The sequence below is a fragment of the Phodopus roborovskii genome, unplaced genomic scaffold (genome assembly GCF_943737965.1).
Source record: "Phodopus roborovskii unplaced genomic scaffold, PHOROB, whole genome shotgun sequence".
NCBI classification, from domain to species: domain Eukaryota; kingdom Metazoa; phylum Chordata; class Mammalia; order Rodentia; family Cricetidae; genus Phodopus; species Phodopus roborovskii.
In genome coordinates, this window is record NW_026126598.1 from 11,560,764 (window position 1) to 11,584,313 (window position 23,550).

Genomic DNA, 23,550 nt, shown 5'->3' on the forward strand with positions numbered 1-23,550 from the left:
AGAATGTCTTTTACTTCCCCTGTGCCTTAACACGTTTGCCACAGCTATTTCTCTGGAATCTGGTATGCTGTGAGTGGTAATGGGAAGATCCCCACAGCCTGTAATTCAGTGTGTTTATCTCATGGAAACATCTGTTTTATTGGGCATTCTTACCTGTAAGAATGGTTGTGAAGATGGTTACTTACTAGCTATACTGTCTAATTGATAATAATGATGATGTTAGCTTGTACAGAGTTTTTAATGAATAAAAATAAATATAAGGAAAATGTCCACTAGGCAGCCATAGGGATAAATCTGAGGAGCTTAGGAATTTGACAACAGGACACACGGAGCTCGGGCACACAGCATGGAGGAGAGGCAACTAGTGTGAGGATATTCTGCATGTTAGGACAGCCTGCCACTCCATCCATCCAAATGCAGGCTCCAAGATGCAAAGAGGCAGAAGGTATAGGAGATGAAGCCAGAAAACCTAGGCTCTGAGCGCAGTTGGTGGAGCTTAGCATTCATGACACCCTGGGTTCCATTCTTCAGCATCACATAAACCAGAAGTTGGGTGATTGCCTGCATTCCCACACTTGAGAAGTGGAGGCAGGAGGTTCAGATGTTCAAGGTCGCCCTTGACTATCTAGCCAGCCTGGGGGACACGAAACCTGCATCTCAGAAAGAGAAAAAGAAAAAAATAAAATAAAAAACCAGTCTCCTGCTTTGCCTGGCTCAGTCATTCTCTAGCTTTAAGACTTAGGATGGTTGCTGCCGAGCTTGATGACCTGAGTTCGATCCCTGGAACCCACACAGTGGAGGAGAGACTTAGTCCTGAAAGTTGTTCTCTGTCCTCCACGGTGTGTTCTGGCACAAATGCCCACACAAATGCTCACTCACTAAATAAATGGATTTTTTTAAATATTAAAAACTATAGCAGTGAACTTTGGCTTGTAGAACTTAATAGGCCTTGAAAATGTGTAAATATCAATCGAGTCTGAATGCAAAACCTGCCCACTTCTCAAGTCTCAGAGAAGATCTATAAGGACTGGACTGGGGAAGGTGTGGCTTGGCTTTGCTCTGGGAATTTCCTGGGCCCAGCCATCACTCAACAGGACCTCTGCTGATGCTGCCCAGGATCCTCTGGGCCTCAGGGTGGGTCATGGCCCCTGCCCTGGAAAAACTGACAGCAACAAAACCAGATCCTGGAGAATATAAACAAGGAGACTCTCCATCAGAGTCCAGAACACAGACAACGGAGAGAAGTGGCCTCCGGCTCTCTGCGTTCACAGCCCTATGTGAGTAAATTCACAGCCAGAAATACTCCGGCCTCGCACTGGGTCAGGATGCCCCAGAGAGGCAAACAGATCCTTGTTTTTCTTTGCCATCTGCTCTAGCTCTCAGAGGGCAGAGGCCCTGACCCATTCCCCCTTCCTTCCTGCTGCTCTGTCACCAGCCTGTGAGGGTCCAGTTACCACAGCCAGGCAGTGCACTGAGCTCAGGACAAAAGGCTTTGGTGAGCAGGTCAGGCTAGAGAGACGATCCCTGCAGCTCAGTGGCCATAGCCAAAAGGTGAGCAGATTCGGTGAGAGACCTTGTCTCAAAAATAATAATAAATAAATAATGGAGAGAAAGGCACTGCAGTTAGAGCACTTAATGCTCTTAGAGAAGACCGAGGTTGAGTTCCCAGTACCCACATCGGGTGGCTCACAACAGCCTAGTTCTAGTGAACATGCAAACATACATACATACCTTTAATCCCAGTATTTGGGAGGCAGAGGCAGGCGATGACTGTGAATTCAAGGGCAGCCTGGTCTACATTAGCAAGCTCCAGGCTAGTCATGGCTACATACTAAGACTCTATTTCAAAAAAAGAAAGAATGCATGTACATACTTATACACCACACACACATTAAACTATGCATATTATTTACTGCATGACTAAGTTGGCAAGGAAGGAGATAAGGGCTGGCAAGATGGCTCAGTGGGTAAGGGTGTTGGCCACCAAACCTGGCAACCTGCATTCTAGGGGAAAAAACCTATTCTTGCAAGTTGTCCCATGACTACCACACAAATGCCATGGTATGGATGCACACACACGCCACACACACAAATAAATAAACATAATTAAATACAAAAGAAATAAATTCCTACAAGGCAAAAGCCAATAGATGTGAATTCACAGGAACATGCTAGCCCTTAACTCAGCTGTGCCCCAAACAGAATTACTTTCTCAGAAAGCTACTAAAGGAGTCAGGCGTTGGTGGCGCACACCTTTAATCCCAGCACTTGGGAGGCAGACGGATCTCTGTGAGTTCAAGACCAGCCTGGTCCTGATCTACAAGAGCTTGTTCCAAGGCAGGCTCCAAAGCAATACAGAGAAACCAAAAAAAAAAAAAAAAAACTACTAAAGGATGTGTTTCATCTCAATGATGAAGTAAACAAAAATGTCAGCAGCTATGAAATATGAAATGCTGGAGAGAAGCATAGGGTGAGACTTAGTGCGCAGATAGTCCTGGGATAACAGTGAAGGCCAGTTCCAAAACTGTCAGTCTAGCTTCAGTCCCTGAAGTTCAAGGGCAACTGATCCATAACCACAAATATCTAATGCACCATCAGGAGGAAGGCAGCACAAGTAAGGGGAGTTTGGAGATGCTTTAGAACAACCCAACAGAGAGCCAAGCGGTCAGAAACCAGGAAGCAAAGACGCCGAGAAGGGCTGACAGAGCCCCTGCCTAGAATCCCCCAGTGAGGGGCTGAGTGTAGCTCAGTGGTAGAGCACCTGCCTAGAATCCCCCAGTGAGGGGCTGGGGTGTGGCTCAGTGGTAGAGCACCTGCCTAGAATCCCCCAGTGAGGGGCTGGGGTGTGGCTCAGTGGTAGAAATCTAACAGGCACAAAAACCTGGGTTCCATCCCTAACACTACATAAAACCAGACATAGTAGGCAATCAGAGTCAGGAGAATCAGAAGTTCAAGGTCATCTCTGGCTACTTAGTGAATTGGACAATAGCCCAAGGTGCATGAGACTGTGCCAATAAAATACAAAATTAAAAAAACCTAAATTAAAATTAAGATAAGAAGTCAAGGTAAGATATGACTCAGTGGTGTAACATCATGGGGTTTAAAGACAGCTCCGTTTATCCTTCACCTTCAACTTCAACACAGAAATGATGTATTGCAACTGTCACTTCCTGCTTTCTGTGGGTCCAGATGTAGAACTGCCAGCCCCTTCTGCACTAGCATGTCTGCCTGCACACACCATGCTTCCCACCATGACCATGATAATGAGCTAAACCCCTAAATATAAGTCAGCCCGGATTAAATGCTTTTTATAGGGGAAAAAAAATAAATGATGTCTTGCTCTTCCATTTCCCCATATCCCCTTGTGCCCCTTAGATCTTCTTCTCCGTGACAAAGTTCCTGAGGTAGTAATAATAATCTTGAAAGAAGAAAAGGTTTGTGACTGGAGAGATGACTCAGTCAGAAAAGTGCTTGCTGTGCAAGCATGGAGACCTGAGTTCAAAGCCCCGTAGAAAAAACTAGGTACAGCCAGGCAGTGGTGGCACAGGACTTTAATCCCAGCACTCGGGAGGCAGAGGCGGGCAGATCTCTGAGTTCAAGGCCAGCCTGGCCTACAGAGAGAGCTCCAGCACAGCCAGGGCTACACAGAAAAACCCTGTCCTAACAAAACAAAAAAGCTAGGCCTGGTGGCACCTGCTTGGTTGCAGTCTCAGTGCTGGGGAGGTGCAGATAAAAGGATCCCGGGGCTCCTTGGCCACTCTAGCCAAATCAGTGAGTTCCAGATGAAGTGATAACTCTTGTCTGAAAAGATAAGATGCAAAGGCTAGAGAGATGAGCAGCCCATGAGACACCTAGCCAGCAAGCCTGATCACGTAAATTCAGATGCCCCCAGCACCCACAGGAAAAGCCGGGTGGGGGGGGTGACCACTTCTAATCCCAGTGATGGCTGGATGGGAGGCAGAGACAGGCCAATCCCTGAAGCTGGCTGGCCAGTTAGTCTAGCCTAAGTGGCAAAGCTCCAGGCCAAAGAGAGACCCTGTCTCAAACAAACAAAAAGTGGAAAATGCCTGAGGAATGACAACCAAGGTTGCCCTCCAACCTACACACACACACACACACACACTTGCAGACACATGCACATAGGCACACAAGCATGCGTGCACGAACACACATGTATGCACAAGATCCAGCCTTCACTCCCTCTTTGTGATTTCCAGACTTCAGATGGCAATTGCTTGCTTCACTCTCCTCCACTGGACTTCACATCTAGGAGTCTCAGCCTAAGTCATTCTATGCAAAAGATACAACTCCCAGGGAACCATGGATCTCCTTACAGTGAATGAGGACCCCTTGTTGAGGGCCCCAGGGCAAAGATGCTGAATGGAAAACTCAGGTCCCAAAACAAAGCACACTGACTCCTTCCTCAGCAGCCACTGGGTGCTCTCAGCTGTGCAAAAGTCGTGAATGGACAAGTGGGAGGAAAGAGCAAAACAGAGCGTGGCCATGTGCCTACAGGAGTTGCTTCTTCAAATGTGGAATTGTAGAGTACAGACTGTCTTCTTGATGCATGGCCAAAGAATGAAGTTGGGTCTTCACTCCCCATCTTATGTCAAAAGTCACTCAGGGAAGACAGCAAGACAGCGCAGCCCGTGAAGGTGCTTGCCACCAAGCCTGACTACCTGAGCTCATTGCCCAGAAACCACATGGTAGATAGAGATTTGACCTGAAAATTGTCCTCTGACCTCCACACACACACATAAATACATATATGTAAAAATAATTTTTTTTAATCCAGAGGCTCAGGAGATGGCTCAATTGGCAAAGTACTTGCCTTGCAAGCTAAGAACCTCACTTCGATTTCCAAGGCTCACGTCAGAAACAGAAGCCAGGCATGACAGCACGTGACTGTTATCCCAACTTCGGGGTGAAGACAGATGGTTTCTTGGGCTCACTGGTCAGCCAGTGCAGCTTTTTAGCCAGTTCCATGCCTGTTGAAGAGTCTTCCTCAAAAATGCAAAGTAGGGCTAGAGAGATGGCGCAGTGGGTATTGTGGTGCTGAAATGCAACACCCTGGGAAGGTATTAAAGTTCAAGTGTGATGACCTGACATTGGCAAGGACCCACAAGGTAGAGAGGGGACTCACCCCTGCAAGCTGTCTTCTGACCTCCACATTCGTGCTGTAGCATGTGTGCCCCGCCCCTAGGAATTACAGTAGTTATCAATAGAAATTTCATTTAAAAAATTAAAAATAGCCAGGCGGGCAATGATGGCGCATGTCTTTGATCCCAGCACTCAGGAGGCAGAGGTAGGAGGATCTCTGTGCATTTGAGGCCAGCCTGGTCTATAGAGTGACTTCCAGGACAGCCAGAGAAACCCTGTCTTGAAGAAGCAAAAACAAAGTGGACAGTAGCTGAGAAATGACACCTGGGGTAGATCTCTGGCCTGCACACCCAACCACACACAAACATGTTCACACCCTACACATACAAACACGTACACACCCATAAATATGTACACACACATACATACCCAAACACACACACACACACATACATACCCAAACACACACACACACACATACATACCCAAACACACACACACGTACACACCCTACACATACAAACACGTACACACCCATAAATATGTACACACACATACATACCCAAACACACACACACATGTACACACCCTACACATACAAACACGTACACACCCATAAATATGTACACACACATACATACCCAAACACACATACACACACACACACACACACACACACACACACACCAGAAAAGTATGACCACGCTCATTTATTTACTTACTTACTTATTCATTTATTTATTTGTAGATGGGGTTGGTTCCTCTGTGTAGCTCTGGCTGTCGTGAAACTTGCTTTTGTAGACCAGGCTGCTTCAAACTCCCAGAGATCTGCTTGGCTCTGCCTCCTGAGTGCTAGGATTAAAGGGATAGCCCAGCCCAAGCTCGCTCTTACTCCCAGCATTTGGGAAGCTATAAGAGAGTCCTGGTTTTAAAAATCAGCCTCAACTACACACAGAATGCATGGCCAGCTTGGGCTACCAACACCCTATCTTTAAAAAGCAAAAAAGTAATTCCAAATAAACTAAATGTCTTAATGCAAGACCCCAAATATTATAACTCTTAGAAGAAAATGCAGGGGAGAAGCTTCATGACATGGGATTGGGCAAGAGTTTCTTGGCTATGACACTAAAAACACAAACAACAAAAGAAAAAGCAGATAAATTTGATTATGTTAAAATAGAAAACATGTGAGGTCTGGGGAGACAGCTCAGTCAGTGAAGGACTTGTTGCAACTTGAGCATGAAGCACCCATGTGTAAAAGCCAGGCATGGTGGTGCATGCTTGCATGCTCGTAACCCCAGTATTTGGGGCATGAAGACCTGAGGCTCTCCAGAGCTTGCACACCAGCCTTATCTAATCAATCACTGATCTCCAGATTTAGTTAGAGCTCTTATCTTTAAAAAAGAAAAATAAGGAAGGTGGAGAGTGATAGAGGAAGACACTCAACATCAGCCTTTAGCCTACACACACACACACACACACACACACACACACACACACACACACACACGGCACTCACACACACACACGGCACTCACACACACACACACACACACACGGCACTCACACACACACACACACACGGCACACACACACAAACACACGGCACTCACACACACACACACACGGCACTCACACACACACACACACACGGCACTCACACACACACACACGGCACTCACACACACACACGGCACTCACACACACACACACGGCACTCACACACACACACACACGGCACTCACACACACACACACGGCACTCACACACACACACACACACGGCACTCACACACACACACGGCACTCACACACTCACACGGCACTCACACAGTACGCACACACACGGCACTCACACACACACACACACACACACGGCACTCACACACACACACACACACACACACGGCACTCACACACACACACACACGGCACTCACACACACACACACACACACACACGGCACTCACACACACGTGCATCTACTTCATGTTTTAATTTGTATTTATTTGTTTATGCCACACTCACATGTACACATGTACTTCATGTGCACTGCATACACAGTAATTTTTAAAATTTGTATTTGTTTATGTGTTGGTGTTTTGCCTGTATGTATGTCTGCCTGCCACTGCATACCTGGTGTCTTCTGAAGCCAGAGGAAGATATTAGGTCTCCTGGAACTGGAGTTACAGTTGTGAGCCACCATGTGGGTGCTTGGAATGGTACCTGGGCCCTCTACGAGAGTAGCAAGAGCTCTTAACCATTGAGCCATCTCTCCAGCCCCATAACTTGTTTTTGTTTTTTTTTTTGTTTTTTTTTTTTTGTTTTGTTTTGTTTTGTTTTGTTTTAAGTAGATAGTTTGGGCTGGGCATGATGATGCATACCTGTGATCTTAGCATTCAAGAAACTGAGGCGGGAGGATTATGAGTTCAAGGCTCACCTGGACTAAAAAGTAAGATCTTATCTCAACCAAAAAGACAGAAACAACTGACAAATAACTCTTCACTGTTTAATAGGTATGGAATACATCACCGCCAATGTGAAATGGGTCCTTGCCTCTGAACACGCACCCAAAAGAGCTGAAGGCAGGGATGAGAAATGAGGTTTACCCAACTGCTATCTTAGCAGCAATGTTATGACAGTCAGAAGCACATAGCAAGATCATGTTTTACATAATACACACACACACACACACACGTTTGAGTATGAACACATACACATACACACACATGAACACAGGCATGCACAATGCACTTGTGTGCACACATGCACACACACACACACACACACGTTATGCACACACTCATGCACACCCAAGGCCACAGGTTTGGAAGTTACCTCAGTGAGTAAGCAAGCAGGAAGGACCTTAGTTTGAACTCCAGAACCAACATAAAAAAGTTAAGAGGAGTGGCGTGCACCCAGAACCCCAGTGCTGGGAAGGCAGAGATGAGTGAACTCCTGAGATTTCCTGACCAAACAGACTAGTTTATTCATTGAGTTCCACGCTAGCAAGAGACTCTGTCTCAAATTAAACAAACAAATAAATAAGCCAATAAATAAAGTGAGGGGGGAGCTAGAGAGGTGGCTCAATAATTAAGAGGACACTGCTCTGGCAGGGGACTGGAGTTCAGTTCCCAGCACCCACACCCAGTGGCTTGCAACCACCTGTAACTCCAGCTCTGGGAGATCCAACTCCCTTCTGCAAGCACCTGCACGCAGATAATGCACATACAAGCAAGTAGGCATGCTCACAAACACATCAAACACATGCATGCACAAGCGTGCTTGCGCACACGCACATATAATAAATATTTTATTTTTAAGCATAAGGTGTAGAGTCGAGGAGTAACAACACCCACAATTGACTTCTGGTCTCCACACCGGTGTGCTCACACATGTGCAGTGTGCCGGCACTTTTAAAAATAGACGAGCAAGCCATCACAGCTGCCCAGCCTGCTGAGCCACAACACCCACCAGTTTCCTCTACCTGACACCAACATTTGGCTTCCATTTCTGGCTCCTCACATAATTCTTAGAGACCAGCTTTTGCAGGGTTTCAGGTCCAGCGGAAACAGGAGGCTCCTGGGAGAGTCAGTTTGCATCTCAAGGGGTGGGAGGTGGATTTGACTGGGCCAGCCAGTGAGCTGTCTTGCCCAGCCACCCCCTGGCGCCTCAAGATCCCATCCATCCTGCAGGCTCCCCACCTCCCCACCCGCTGTCAGCAGGGCAGGCACACTTCCTGGTGCAAGGTAATCCTAGCCGGCTCTGCTCCCCATGGGCTTGGCTGAGCTCTGTTATTAATCTCCGGCAGATCCTGTGTCCCGAAGCTGAGACAGCTGTCCCCATGCACAGCTGTTCTAGGACCAAAAGCAGCAGGCAGACAACTTCCAATGTTATCGCTTTTACAGAAAGAGAGGAAAAATGCAAAAAGTAGGTATGAGCCTCCTGCAGCAGCCTAGGTAGGCTCTTACACTGTCAGGGTGCAGGGGCTTCTGGTTCCATCTGCTTAGAATTAATTTCCAGCCTCAAGAGTTCATGGGTGTGATGCTCGTCTCAGCCGGAAAAGTGAACACAGCAGAGTTCCACTGAAATTGAATTAATAAAGGATTGCTGGGGCTAGGATGTGACTCAGGGATAGAGAACTTTCTTGGAATCCCCTAGTGAGAGGCTACGGGCATGACTCAGTGGTAGAGCACATGCCTAGAATCCCCCAGTGAGGGGCTGGGGTGTGGCTCAGTGGTAGAGCACCTGCCAAGAATCCCCTAGTGAGAAGCTCAATGGTTACCTAACACACATAAGACACCTGGGTTTCATCTCTAGCACCACAAATGACAAACCAGAACAGGGCTTTGCTTTAGTCCACACCCAGGTGAGTCCTAAATTACCTGCTATGGCAGGAGGCTCAGTGGGTAGAGTGCTGGCCCAGCATGCATGAAGTCCTAGGTTAGAATCCTAGCATCACATTAAACTGGGAGCTGGGGCTAGAGAGATACCTCAGTGGTCAAGAGTGCCTGCTGCTTCTCCAGAAGCCCTGAGTTCAATTCCCAGCACCCACATCAGGCAGCTCTCAAATGTCTATAACTCCAGCTCTAGGCGATCCAACACCCTCTCCAGCATCTTCATTCACATGCAGACACACTCACACACACATATTTAAGAATAAGATAAATTTGGCTGAACACAGTGGTGGTACACGCCTCTAATCCCAGCACTGGGGAGGCAGAGGCAGATGAGTCTCCGAGTTCCAGGCTAGCCTGGTCTGCATAATGGGTTCTGGGCTAGCCTGGTTTACATAAACATGTCTTCTCAAAACTGAGAATAATGAATTAACTAATTTTTAAAAAAAGGAAAGGTAAAACTGGGATGCCCACATGTCTCTGTGAGCCCGGAACTCAGGCAGTGGAGGCAGGAGGGCTACAAGTTCAACTTAATTGCCGAGTAAAGAGCAATTTTCTTGGGCCAGATGGTGCATTAACACCAGCCCTGGGTCAAACAAGGTCTCGACACACATGCACACATTTGGGAGATTATAGGATTTTTCTCAGAAAACCACCGGTTAACCATGAAATAATTAAAACAATTTCTCAAAAATAGTCTGACTGTGGTGGCATTGCCTTTAATTCCAGCACTCAGCAGGCAGAGACAGGAGGATCTCTGTGACTCGGAGGCCAGCCAGAGCTATATAGTGAGACCCTGCAGGATAAAAAGACCAACTTTTTATTATTACTCTATGTCGGCGTGCACATGCATACATGCGTATGTATGTGTGTGTGCTTGTGGGAGGTGGGGGGCTTCGTGCTTTGTGGTGCATGTGTGTGTGATGGGGTGGGGGGGGCTGTGTGCTTTGTGGTGCATGTGTGCATTGTGTGTGATAGGGTAGGGACAGCATGCTTCCTTGTGCTTGTGTAGAGGTCAGAGGACAACTCTGGAGTAGGTCCTCTCCTCCCACCTTTATGTGAGTTATGGGACGGGAAAGCAGGTTGCCAGGCTTTCGAGGCATAAGGAGTTTCATGATTTGGAAATGAGGAGATGGCTTAGTGAGCAGCGCACTTGCTGTGCAAGCATGAGGATCTGGATTCAGCTACTCAGCCCCTTTGTGGAAAGCCAGGCATGGCCATGCCCACCGGTACCCCCAGTAGTGGTGGGACAGGAGGGTCACTGGGGCTTGCTGGCTGCCTCCCTAGCTCCGGGTTCAGTGAGAGACCATCTCGAGAGAGTACAGTGGAGTGTGATACAGGGGGACACTTGAGGTCCTCTTCTGGCCTCTGCACAGGCACACACACCACACACACATGCACACAACCAAGAAGCTCTCGGGATCTGAGTGAATTGTCATCAACAGCTGCAGAACAAAAGAGAGGATGAGGTTGACACATTCCCCAGCAGACCAGGATCACATCACCCCAGGACTGGGCACCCAGGCAAGCCAAGACCTTTTGGAGACTAGGACCAGCCGTATGGCCGAGTCAATCACAGCAACCCCAGGGGATAACTACAGACAGGGCCTGCCTGGGGAGCAGGAAAGACAAACATATCAGGAGCCAGAGGTGACAAGTCAGGAAGAAACTGCCACACTCAAGCATTGGGATGCCCACAAAACATGAATGAACTGTCAGCACATCCAGACCCCTTCACTGGGCATTCACGGAATATTCTAGGGACAAGGAAAGCCTGAATCATCCACATGGCTCCAGGGAGGGAGATGACTCGGTGGGTAAAGCACTTGCCATGGAATCATGAGAACCTGAGTTCAAATCCCCAGAACCCACATAAAGCCAGACAGACACCCCAGGATGGAGGTGTCTGTAATCCTGGTGTTCCTATGGTGAGATGGAGACAGAAGAACCCCAGAATCTCCAAGGTCATCACCTAACACACACACACACACACACACACACACACACACACACACACACACACTTTTTAACAGGTTAGATTTAACCAGGACACTAATCAGCCCACACTTGCCTACAGCCTGTCTGTGAATCTGTAACAGGCATCGATGCCTCCCTTTCACTAAGCCCCCCAGCCCCATGCCCACACCTGATAGGAGAGAATCGTTAAGTCCCAGACTAGACACTGCTCAGGTTGTAGCCATCTGTTTCACACCTTGTCTCCATCCTCACCTCATAGGTGATTCAGTTGCCCCTGCTGCTATCCAGAGAGGCAGGCATCCCACCCAGAAACTCTCAGTGAGTTTATTTACAAATGACACTCACTATTCTCACTTCTACCAAGGAAGCTGCAGGACCTTAGGTTGCCAGCCCTAAAGCATATCCTGGGGGTCAGGACCTTATAGAACGCCGTCTAGAGCTGGGATCTAGGCTCAGTATCCTCTTCGCACCCGCTCTCTCTGAGAAGAAAATCCCACAGCTTTGAAAAGAGTACTTCTGTGGAACCATCCATCCCAGCTCCAGCAGCGCACAGGGTCTTAGATGACCTTCATGGAGGTTCCTCTAAAAGCAACTGGCTTGATGGTATGACCACCCTGGAGACACCTGTGCCCTTTCCTTTGGCTATCAGGCTATTGAGGCAATGGTGCCCAAGAAATTAGAATCTCCCCCAGGAATCTCACCCTGGGAGAAAGAAAGAGCTGAAGTCTGCTGCCGGTCAGAGGTGGGAGCTATCTAACTATATGAAGAGGTTTCATACAGTTCTGACAACATATCAGACCATCTTGCAGGAGAGACTGGAGCCAGGACAATGGTGGGGCAGTGGTGTGCAGGACCACATCAAGTTAGGATGCCAAAGAGAGACTTTGGGATGGAGGGGGGTCACTGGACCTCTGTGCTCCTCTTCCCAATGTGACCAGTTAAATAAATCTCTTTTTGCATTGTGTGTGTGTGTGTGTGTGTGTGTGTGTGTATTCCACAGCACATGTGTGAAGATCAAAACACAATTTACAAGAGTCAATATTTCTTTCTACTATGTGGGTCCCAGGGACTGAACTCAGGTTGTCAGCCTTGGCAGCAAGCACCCTTGTCCACTGAGCCATATCACCAGCCCTGAATTAATCTTTTTCTGTTTTCACTATTGAATTGTCTTTTTAATTGACAGATTGAAGACCGGCATCTGCGCATAGCTTATTAGGAACTACCAGAGCCTAGGTTTTGACCCTGACAACTCAAGTAATAGTGTCAGACAAGGAGACACGGGAAGCCATAGGACTCACTTCTGTCCTAGATTATGACTGAATATTGCTTATTTAACCTAGACTGAATATTGCTTATTCCAAAGGGAGAGGCAGCTAGAAGGGTGGGACCCCCCAGAAGATTCAGAGAACAGTATATGATGTGCTGGTTTTGCCATGAGATTTCAGACTGGTTCCCCCAGGCACTTTGTGCGAACATTCCTGAAAATCCTCTAACAGTTCGTTATGGAGACAGGTCACCGCCCCAGGGGCAGCTGGTCTGCATCCAGATCACACATTCTCTGAACACCAATGAAGTGTGGGGCAGAGCAGAGCCAAGAGAAGCTAGCGGGGATTTCTACTGCCACAGCACTGCTTTCCCTGGGAATCAATTTTTAAAATAACAGACAAGCTGTGAGGATAGAGGGATGAGATGGAAGAGCAGTCAGAGAACCCTGGGGCTTTGCGGGAAGGTCCCCCCACCCTCCTGCACTCAGATACATCTATGAAGACCATTCTGTGTGATCCCTTGCTAGAGGAAACGGCTTAGTTAGTAAAGTGCTTGCTGCACAAATGTGGGGATCCAAGTAAAAGGCCAAGTGCAGTGGTTTCTCTAATGCCAGCATGGGGGACGCAGAGGTAGGAGAGCCCTTGGGGCTCACTAGCCAAACTAGCTGAATTGGTGAACTCCAGACTCAATAAGAGACAATGTCTCAAAAGCTAGGGTGGCAGGCCCACAAGATGACTCAGTGCATGGAGGTGACTACCACCAAGCCTGATGGCCTAAGTTTGATACTCAGAACCCACATGGTAAAAGGAAAGAATCAACTTCCACAAGCATGACAGCATACAAGCTCACATGCATGCACATAAATGCACACATACATAGAATTAAAAGTGTGTGTGCGTGTGCATGTGTTCATATGTGTATGGACAACTGAAGGAGCCAGAGGAGGGTGCCAGATCCACAAGGATGATGGGAATGGAACTCCAGTTCTACGAAAGAGTACCCAAAGCTCTAAACCACTGAGCCATCTCCCCAGCCCCAATAAATGTAATTTAAAAAGGAATTAGGTTTCCGGTCCTAGATGAGAGATGTGTGCACCCAGGGCCCCAATCTACTGACTGGGGTTATGTTCCCTCCTGACAAGAGCCCCAGGCGCACTATGGGAAACTGCATGCAGAGAAGTCCTGCCAGGTGTCTCAGGATCTTCAAGCTACCAACAATAGCACGGTTACTCTGGAATGCAAGGGATAGGCTGAATGACACACCTTCTAGCAAGTGTTCTCTGAGTGTGCCCAGACACTACCAGCTTGGGGCAGGGACCACAGCCAGGATGCCTTGAGTCAGGGGGCCCCTTTTCTTGTCTCCCTGAACCACACATCTGGACCCCAGCCAGATGCAGGGGCAATGTCCTTCAGTGGGAAGTGGAGAGAAGACACCAAGGTGAGCTCGAGGGGCTCCAAGATGGAGAGACTAGAAACCTATCTCTCGGGTAGCAATTTCCTTCAACTTCAATACTCCATCCTTCAGTGAAGCTCTTTAAAACTCAGTCAGTTCTAAGGAGAGGCTCCTTAAAACTCAGGAAGTAAACAACACACAAGTCTTAGGAAGTCTCTGAAACTTAACAAATTCACAAAGCCCTGCCCCACTGAAGGTTGTATAAGCGACAAAGACCACAGAGGAGAGAGGACTCTCCAGCCTCTGCTCTCCCTGCAAGTTATGCAGAGAGTTACATCTTTTGTGAGCCATCACCCATGCTCCCAGAAATGCAGCTGCTTTGAGCCATCCGTGTTCCTGTAATTAACCCCTCACCCACACTCCTCTGAGCAACAATGAACTCATTAGTTCACCAAGTTGGACTTTGACGGTGTTGTTGCTTCAGTGTCTGCTGGTTCCATACCTTGGGTGTATAGGTGTATGTTTACAACCCCCCAGAAACAGTGTGGCACAAAGCCATCCTAGAGAGGCCAGGAGGCTACAAGAAGCAGCATATCTCCTCAGCTGATATTCAGGCCATCAGAGGGTATTCCACATCCCATCCATCAGCTGTCACTTACAAAGTTAAAGATAAGAATACTGAGTGGCTGGGGAGATAGTTCAGCCAAGAAAGTGCTTGCCTTAAAAGCCTAAGGACTTGAGTTTGATCCCCAGAACCCAGTTTTTAAAAGCTAGCGGTTGGTGAAATGGCTCAGTCAGTAAAGGCACTTGCCACTAAGACTGAGGATCTAAGTTCGGTACTTGGGACCCACATGATGGAAGGAGAGAACCAACTAGACCAAGCTGATCTCCGCCTTCTGAGAGTGGGACCCTGGCTAGGAGATATGGGACTGTCCATGGGAAATGTCCTTGGTGCTGGTCCTTTCTGCGAAGACATAAAGGGTAGAGATGGAGAGGGAGATAGAAAGAGCAGGAAGGAGGGAAAGTAAGGAAGGGGGAGAGGAAAGGGAAGGCAAGAGAGGAGGGGAGAAAGAGTAGGGACATAGCCCTGTCATCACATCGAGGCCCAGAACCTTTCCCAAACAGATCTGCCAGACAGTTTCCCAGTGGGCCACAAAACGGTTTCAGATTCTGCATTCGCTCCATCCATCTGTACAGAGGACGGTCAGGAAATGGGCAAGGACTTTGCACACTGAGCCAAGATGTAATTGAGTTTATTTTTGAGAGAAAGGAAGTGTATGTGTGTATACGCACATGTGAGGTGGGACTCTGCACCGGGGAGCCTATTGTCCCCACCCCACACGGTGCCAGGCTCGCATGACCACACTCAGCTTTTTATTCAGATGCTGGAGATTTGAACTCAGGTCTAAAGGCTTGTTCGATGAACACTGTAACTCACTAAACCATCCTTCCTACAACTGAAATTCTACAGGAACAAAAACAAATGCCCCGAGGAACCCTGAGGTCTTCCCTGTGGCTCCTCACCATTTCCAAATGGTAAATGTGGGACTTAAGCCTCCCTAACTCTTAACCGGGAGTGCTGGACATAGAAACCCTAACACCTGCAACAGTCAGCGCCACTGCAGCATGACTTAGAGGAGCATAGCACCTGTGTGGCCACCTTCCCACAGGTGGGCTGGTCAGCATGCAGAGACAGCGACAATGGACAGTAGCAGGAGGCAGAGGAGGTTCTCAGATAGAGACGAGCTGGGCACAGGACTAAGTTCTCCTTATTGCAGCTGGAAACAAAGACAAACAAGGGGGCTGGAGGTGTAGTTCAGGTTTTAGAGCACTTGCTGGGCATGTTCAGCCCTGGGCTGGGAGGTTCAGCCTCCATCAATGCATAAACCAGGTGTAGTGGTACACATTTGAGATCCCAGGAGGATCTGGTACAGTGCCATCCTTGGTGACATATTTTAAAGCCAGCCTGGACTATATAGGCCCTGTCTCAAAAAGGAGAGAGAGATCTGAGTGATTCCTCAGTCAGTAAAGTGTTGGCATTCAAGAACAAGAACCCAAGTCAGCTCCTCGGAGCCCATGAGGGTGGGGGCAGGTGTGGTGGTACATGTTTGCAATTTCAATGCCAAGGAGACAGACAAATTAGCACTCAGGCTCGCTGGATAGCCAGCCTAGCCTACTTAGTGAGATCCAGGACAGTAAGAAACCCTTTCTCAAAAAGTAAGATACATGATGTGTCAGTAAGGATACACCAAGTAGTCCTCTATCCTGCACACGTGTGTATGCACATGGGTGCATTTGCACACATATGAACTTCCATACATGTCAACATGTGAGTGCTCACTCCACCCCACACACATGTAAAGGAATAATAAGGAACCTGTAAAAATGAATGAGATTAGACAGGTATTTTTGCAAACCCCCAAATCCTCCAATCCCTTTTCTACTCTCAGCAGCTCATGCCTATTCTGATCTCTATGGGATCCTCATCATATGAACCAGATCCTGGTCTCTATGGGATCCTCATCATATGAACCAGATCCTGGTCTCTATGGGATCCTCATCATATGAACCAGATCCTGGTCTCTATGGGATCCTCATCATATGAACCAGATCCTGGTCTCTATGGGATCCTCATCATATGAACCAGATCCTGGTCTCTATGGGATCCTCATCATATGAACCAGATCCTGGTCTCTATGGGATCCTCATCATATGAACCAGATCCTGGTCTCTATGGGACCCTCATCTATGGACCAGATCCTGGTCTCTATGGGATCCTCATCATATGGACCAGATCCTGGTCTCTATGGGATCCTCATCATATGAACCAGATCCTGGTCTCTATGGGATCCTCATCATATGAACCAGATCCTGGTCTCTATGGGATCCTCATCATATGAACCAGATCCTGGTCTCTATGGGATCCTCATCATATGAACCAGATCCTGGTCTCTATGGGATCCTCATCATATGGACCAGATCCTGGTCTCTATGGGATCCTCATCTATGGACCAGAAAACGGGCTCTGGGAGAGTAAACATCTTGTAAAGGACTGCTATCAGGACCAGACCAGCTGGCAGGGATCTTGGGTGACCTATCCACAGACCACTAAGATTGTAATTGAAATGGCTCTCAAAAAAATTAGGAGACTTCACTGTCAAAGCATCTTCAACACTGGGTCTCTGCTGGGCTTCTAACAGAGGTGATCAAAGAGAGCCAGCAACATTCACGTGACTGGATCATGAAGGCTTCAATGTCATCAATGGATACATTACAGCTTCATGTTTGAAGGTTGTGTTTGGAGGTGAGAGAGACCAGGGGTGAAATGAGATTTCCCCTACACAGACCCAGGTGTCCTGTCCTGGAGGCAACAGGGCTGGAGAGGTTAGACACTACCCTCACACACGTGAGGACTGGCATTCAGATCCCCAGAATCCACATAATGTCTAGGTGGCATGGTGACCAGCCTGCAATTGGAAGACAGAGGATCCTCAAACCAAGCTGGGTGGCCAGACTGACCACATCAGCAAGCTCTGGATTTGACTGAGACACCCTGTGTCAGTGAATAAGGTGAAAGACCAACTATAGGAGATTCCTGCTCCAAACTAGGCTCTCTGCACTCACATCCAAGCAAACCACACACACACACACACACACACACACACACACACACACACACACACACACAGGTCCAAGAGTGCACTCGAGCTACTTCTGCTGCTGCTTCAATCAAAGTTGGTTGAATCCACAGATGCAAATCCGTACATTCATGGGAGAGGTTTGTGTGACTCTCTGTACATTTAAACATTTAAAGAGTGCCACACAAACACACACACAATTTTTCAAGCCAGGCACAACAGGATATGCCTGTAATCCCAACCTTGGAAGGCTGAGGTGGGAGGGCCACAGGACTGAGGCCAGCCTGTGCTACACAGCAAGTCCATGACAAGCCCAAGCACCTTAGTGAGAATCTATTCCAGAAAGAAGCTTTAAAAGGAGCTGGAGAGATGGAAAGAGCTCTGTGGTTAAGGGGACTTGCTGCACAAGCCTGAGGACCTGAGTTCGAATCCCCAGTGCCCACAAACAAAACCAGACACAGGGGACACACCTTGAAGCTCAGCCCAGGGGAGAGCAGGAGGCACACCAACAGGGACAGGAATGTGTCTGAGCATTACTGCCTGCCAGCCTTGTTCCAGTTTCAGTGAGAGGCCATCTCGTGGGGAATAAGGCAGAGAGTGACAGAAGGGGACAGTACAGATGTAGAGCATTCTCCTCTGGCCATCATATGTGCATGCAAAGGTATGCACACCCAAACGCATGTGCATACATACCACACATACATATGCCATACTCTCACACACACACACACATACACACTAGCTAATGGTTTTTTAATAAAAAATAATTTAAAGGGCAGTAGTAGAGTGTTGTCTAATGTATACAAGGGAGTGGATTTGTTCCCTGGATTACATGGTTACAGGGGGTGAGGGGTATGCTGTGTAAAATCATTGTGTTCCATAAATGACATCACACTACACAGACTATTCTACAGCTTAAAAAGCTATCTTCAGATACGGACATGTGCAGGGTCCACACTTCTGTGAGTGTTTGGAAATCTTGCCCAATAGAAATCTCTAGAAAGCATTTTCAAACAAAACAAAAGTGATGAAAGTCACAGGCAAACTTTTGTGTGTATTTGGAGAATCCTTCTAAAAGAAGCTTCTAAAAACTATTTCTGAACAAAATGAAGGCAGTCGGTTTCCATGTAAAGTTGGGTTTGTGTGTGTGTACACATTCCTCTGTGTGTGTGTGTGTGTGTGTGCCTGCACGTATATCAGGCAGAGGTCAATGTCAATGCCAGGTGTACTTATCACTCAACTTTACTGTTTGTTTGTTTGCTTGCTTGTTTGAGACAGTGCTTCCCTGTGTAGCCCTGGCTGTCCTGAAACTCGCTCTGTAGACCAGGCTGGCCTTGAATTCACAGAGATGCCTCTGCCTCTCAAGTGCTGGTACTAAAGGCATGTGCCAACACCGCCTGGCTTCAACTTTATTTTTCTGAAGCTGGGTCTCTCACTAAAACTGGAGCTCAATGAGTCAGCTAGCCTTGCTAACCAGCAAGTCCCAGGTATCCTCCTGCCTCAGCCTCCCAAGCACTGGCATTGTAGGCATACACTGAAGCCCCATCTGATTTACCTCTCCTGCCCAGCAAGCAAATTTTGACAGAGGAAAAGGCTCCGTTATCCATGAAGCATCTGCGACTCCCAGGACAAACTGTTCCGGTGTCCTTGCTGTAAAATGCTGATAAAATTCCTGGTCATGGTCATTGGGTCTAGTATCTATTCATCCAAAATTGGCTGAATCCAGAGATGCAAATCTATGGACTAGGGGAGGTGTGTGTGTGTGTGTGTGTGTGTGTGTGTATGGCTCCAGTCTGCTGGTTTAGTCCCAGGACTCTCTGTAAAACAGTTAACTGCTCAAAAACAGTAACACACACACACACACACTCCTACTTCCTAAGCCAGGCACAATTCACATTCCTGCAATCTTAGCTACTTTAGAGGTTGAGGCAGGGGGATCACAAGACTAAGACCAGCCTATGCTACACAAGTTCAAGACCAGCCCAGTCACTTTAGTAAGACCCAATCTCAAATTTTAAACCTTTTAAAGGGAGCTGGAGAGAGGGCTCAGGGATGAAGAAATATTGCTGTACAAGCCCAAGGACCTGAGTCTGAATCCCCAGCACCCATGTTCAGTTGCATTCCAAGATGAGATCACAGCTCACACTATACAGAATGTTCTAGAACTTACAAAGCATGTTTATTGCCATCTTCACATATGGAAGTGTGCAGAGTCTACACTTCTGTGGGTGTTTGGAGATCTCTCCCAATAGAAGCTTCTAGAAAACATTTTCCAACAAAATAAAAGCAATAAAATCACAGACAAATTGGCAATAGGACCTGAGATCTAATTCTTGGCTTCTATAACGGGGCGGGGAAAGGACAGGGGAGGGCAATAGAACACGTTTTAAGAAAGGTGGGAGTCACCCCTGCGTGCTGCCAATGAAGTTGAAGAGTGAGGGCTTCCGTTAAGAGACAGTGAATGTGAATGCAGTTTCCTCGGAGGCCAGAGGAGGGCCTCAGATGCCCTGGAGCTGGAGATGGAGGAGGTTGTGAGCCCCATGCCCTGGGTGCTGGGACCACAACTCTAGTCTTTTGCAAGAGCAGTAAGTAGTGGGTACCTGCCTCCTGCTACTGCTCTTGGAATAAAGATCAAAGCGCATGTCGTGGCGCCAGTACAGGTGTGAAGATTGGAGATACGGTTAAATGGGAACGCTAAGCCCAGTAAGATGAGCGAATAAGGTGGTCAGTAACATTTATTTGGGTGCTTTGCTTTTTCTTGAGAATTCAAAGCCTGCAAGAGTTAGCACTAAGCCACCGGGGGAGGCCAGTGCGCCACCTGGCGGTAGATGGAAGCAGCAGGCGAGTCCAGGCACTGAGGGTTGAGTGACCCGTTGCCTCCTTTATCCTCACACCTGAGCTCTGGGATCCAGGTGGGTACCGCGTCCCGGAGTGAATGGGAAGCTGCACCAAAGGTGGCTTCGGGCCCCACAGACCAGATGAAATGACCTCTCCAGTGTCGCCAACCGCCCAAAAGGATTCACGGCCTTGGTAACTCTGAAAACTATGGAAAACAAAGCTAAGGCCGCTCAGGTGAGCCCGGCAACTTCGTGGAGTCTGAACCCCGAGTCTTGTGAGTTCAAGGAATTACCTCTACGACTCCTGAATGCAAGTCGGTGCCATCTCCATTTAAAACCCTGGGCTGAGGGGCAAAGGACCAAAAAACAAAAAACAAAAAACAAAAAAAAAAAAAAAAAAAAAAAAAAAAAACAGGATGGGAAGAGACGGAGTGGGCGCAACCGGAGACCACCAAAGCCAGGGTGCCGCGTTCCCAGCACCCCTCTAACACAAGCTGGCGCCCCGGCCTCCTTAGGCCCGGGGTACCTGCACATGATCGCAGAACTCGCTCCCACCCCCTGACCCCGACCACAAGTCTTCTATTCTACACTCTTGCGTTCTAGCCATCCCGAGTGCCACAGTGCCTCAGAGGCCACCCCACTGCCCCCCTATCTCGTTTTCAGTCTCCACGCCCCCAGGTCCCGTGCTACAAACCCGATGTCCCTCCTTCCCAATCACTGGGCCACTACACCTCATATTCTCCGTAGTGCATCCCCAAGCCTGGAGCATTCAGCGTGGGTCACGGAGCCTTGAAATGAGCACTAGCTCTAATTCTCACATCCACCACCCCCACCCCGCCCCCCTGTGTCCTGAGTTCCCAAACACCGGACGACCATGCCTCAGAGCCCTCACTGTCCCTGGACCCAGCTCCTGCACCCCCAGCACCCAGACACAGCGCCTTAGAGTCCCCACTGCAGAGCCCCAAGCCCCAACAGGCCACCGCTCCTCAGACCCTCTGTTGTCCCTCTATCCAGCCTCAAGCCTTGGTGCCTCTGTGCTCCCAACCCTCGACCACAGTTTCTCTGTGAGCCTTAGTCTCTCGATCCAGTCCTTGATCCACTATCCCGAACCCCACCCCACCCCACCCCAGCCAATACTCCTCACAGCCCCCAATGTCCCTGAAGACAGCCCCCCGACATACACCAATCCGGCGCCCCTGGCCCAGTCTTGCCTCCCTAGTACCCGGCCACGGCTCTTCCGAGCCTCCGCTGTCGCTGGATCTAGCCATCGCTACCCCAGGCCCGGTGCCCGGCGTTACTCACCGTCGACTCGAGTAGCCGTTGCCAGGAGAGCCGGCGCCCTGCTCCGGGTAACCGTGCTGCTGCAGGGCTGCTGCCGGAAAGGGGTAGAGGAAGCCGGTGGCCAGCGCCGACCCGCACAAGCAGCAGCAAGCCCATGGTAACAGCAAAACGAGCTTCATTTTGCCCGGCTAGCCCGCGAGGACCCGGAGTCCCGGGAGCTGGGGACAATCAGAAGTGCCCCCAGATGGCTGGACCGATCCTGCAGCCCTGGGCTGGAGCGCAGGGAGCCAGCCGGTGATGGTGTGAAGTCAGGGTCTGAGGTGGAAGTCTTATGGAGGGCGCCCACGCCTCTTCAGGGCCGCCTTTTCAAATTCAGCGAGGTGGGCTCTGCGCAGTCAAAGGGGGCGTGGGTCTTTCTTTTTAACCCTCAGAGGTCCAAGCCTGAGGAGGTGTCTAACAAACTGGGCATGCCCCAGGAGACATTTGCTCCTGAACAGCAAATCTTACATCCTGGGTCCTTAATACACATTTTGAACTTTCCATAACCAGGTGAGAGAGATTTCAGTCAGCACCCAGTCTTTACTGGAACTGCATGATCAAAGATCATTATCATCTCCATTTTTCAGAAATGAAACCTGAGGCCCAAGGAAAGTTAAGCTAGGTTGATGGCTCCGTGGGTAAGAATGTGTACTACAGAAACCTGAGGACTTGAGTTCGAGTCCCCAACACCCATGTAAAAAGCCAGGTGTGGCCTCTAACCACATCCAACAGCCCCCAGCCCGGAGGAGTGGGGGGCAGGAAATACCCTGGGGTTTCAGGGTTTCCGTCCTAGCTCCAGGTTCAGTGAGAGGAACCCTGTCTGAAGGAGTAGAGTAAGGCACCCTGTGTTGTCCCCTGACATCCACACACCTGTGCACACACGTACACCTTCAACCAAGCCAGTGCGGTGATGCACTCCTATAATCCCGCCTCCACGGGCTGACTGTGAATTTGGGGCCAGCCTAAGCTGCATAGTGAGCCCCTGCATCCAACAACAACCAGAAAAAAAAAATGGAGTTCCCTTTCTTATTGTAGCACCCCCAGCACAGGCTAATGGACAGCAGCATGGAATTTTCCTGTCTTCTTCATTATCCTAGGAGCCAAGGGAAGGTTCGAAGACAGTAACACTCAAAACCAGGGAGGAGGGGGTCTGTGACCTATTTATTGGACTTAGCCAGTGCCCATGAAACACATTTCCAATTCCTTTGGGAGGAGTGACTGGTCCCCCCTCCCCATAATGCAGGTTCTCCAAATCCTCAGGCCTTGGGGGGGGGGGTTGATGGGTGGAGAGTGTAAGAAAAGACCCTAGATCTAAGTCAGGCATCTCATGAAGGGGCTCTCCTTTCTGTGATGACTCACCTGGCCTCCAAGACTCAAGAGAACTTGGGAAGGGTGGACATTTCTCAAAATAAAACAGAGCTGGGCTGAGCATGGTGGCACATGCCTGTGATCCCAGCTCCTAGGAGGTCCAAGCAGGAGGACTGGCCAGCCCAGGCAGTAGCAACATGTGGTAACAAACAAACAAAACAACCAAGCTGGGATTTGAGGGAACTCAGGGGACAGGTTGGGCAATTTAGGATAGAAGGGGAAGAGAGCTGAGTGTGATATATTTGGGTACCCACAC

The 23,550-nt window shown here is 48.7% G+C and overlaps 1 protein-coding gene across 2 annotated transcripts in view; it reads right to left on the reverse strand.

The window, feature by feature from the left end:
- The window catches only part of Col26a1 (collagen type XXVI alpha 1 chain), a 127,239-nt gene extending 104,920 nt beyond the window's left edge, over nt 1-22,319 (reverse strand). The window contains exon 1 of one of the 2 annotated variants that reach the window (XM_051205029.1): nt 21,909-22,319. In XM_051205029.1, the coding sequence (XP_051060986.1) occupies nt 21,909-22,066 (158 nt within the window). In that variant the 5' untranslated portion in view covers nt 22,067-22,319. The remainder of the gene's footprint in view (nt 1-21,908) is intronic. The other variant, XM_051205030.1, reaches the window with a different exon arrangement.
- Between the last annotated feature and the right edge of the window lie 1,231 nt (nt 22,320-23,550).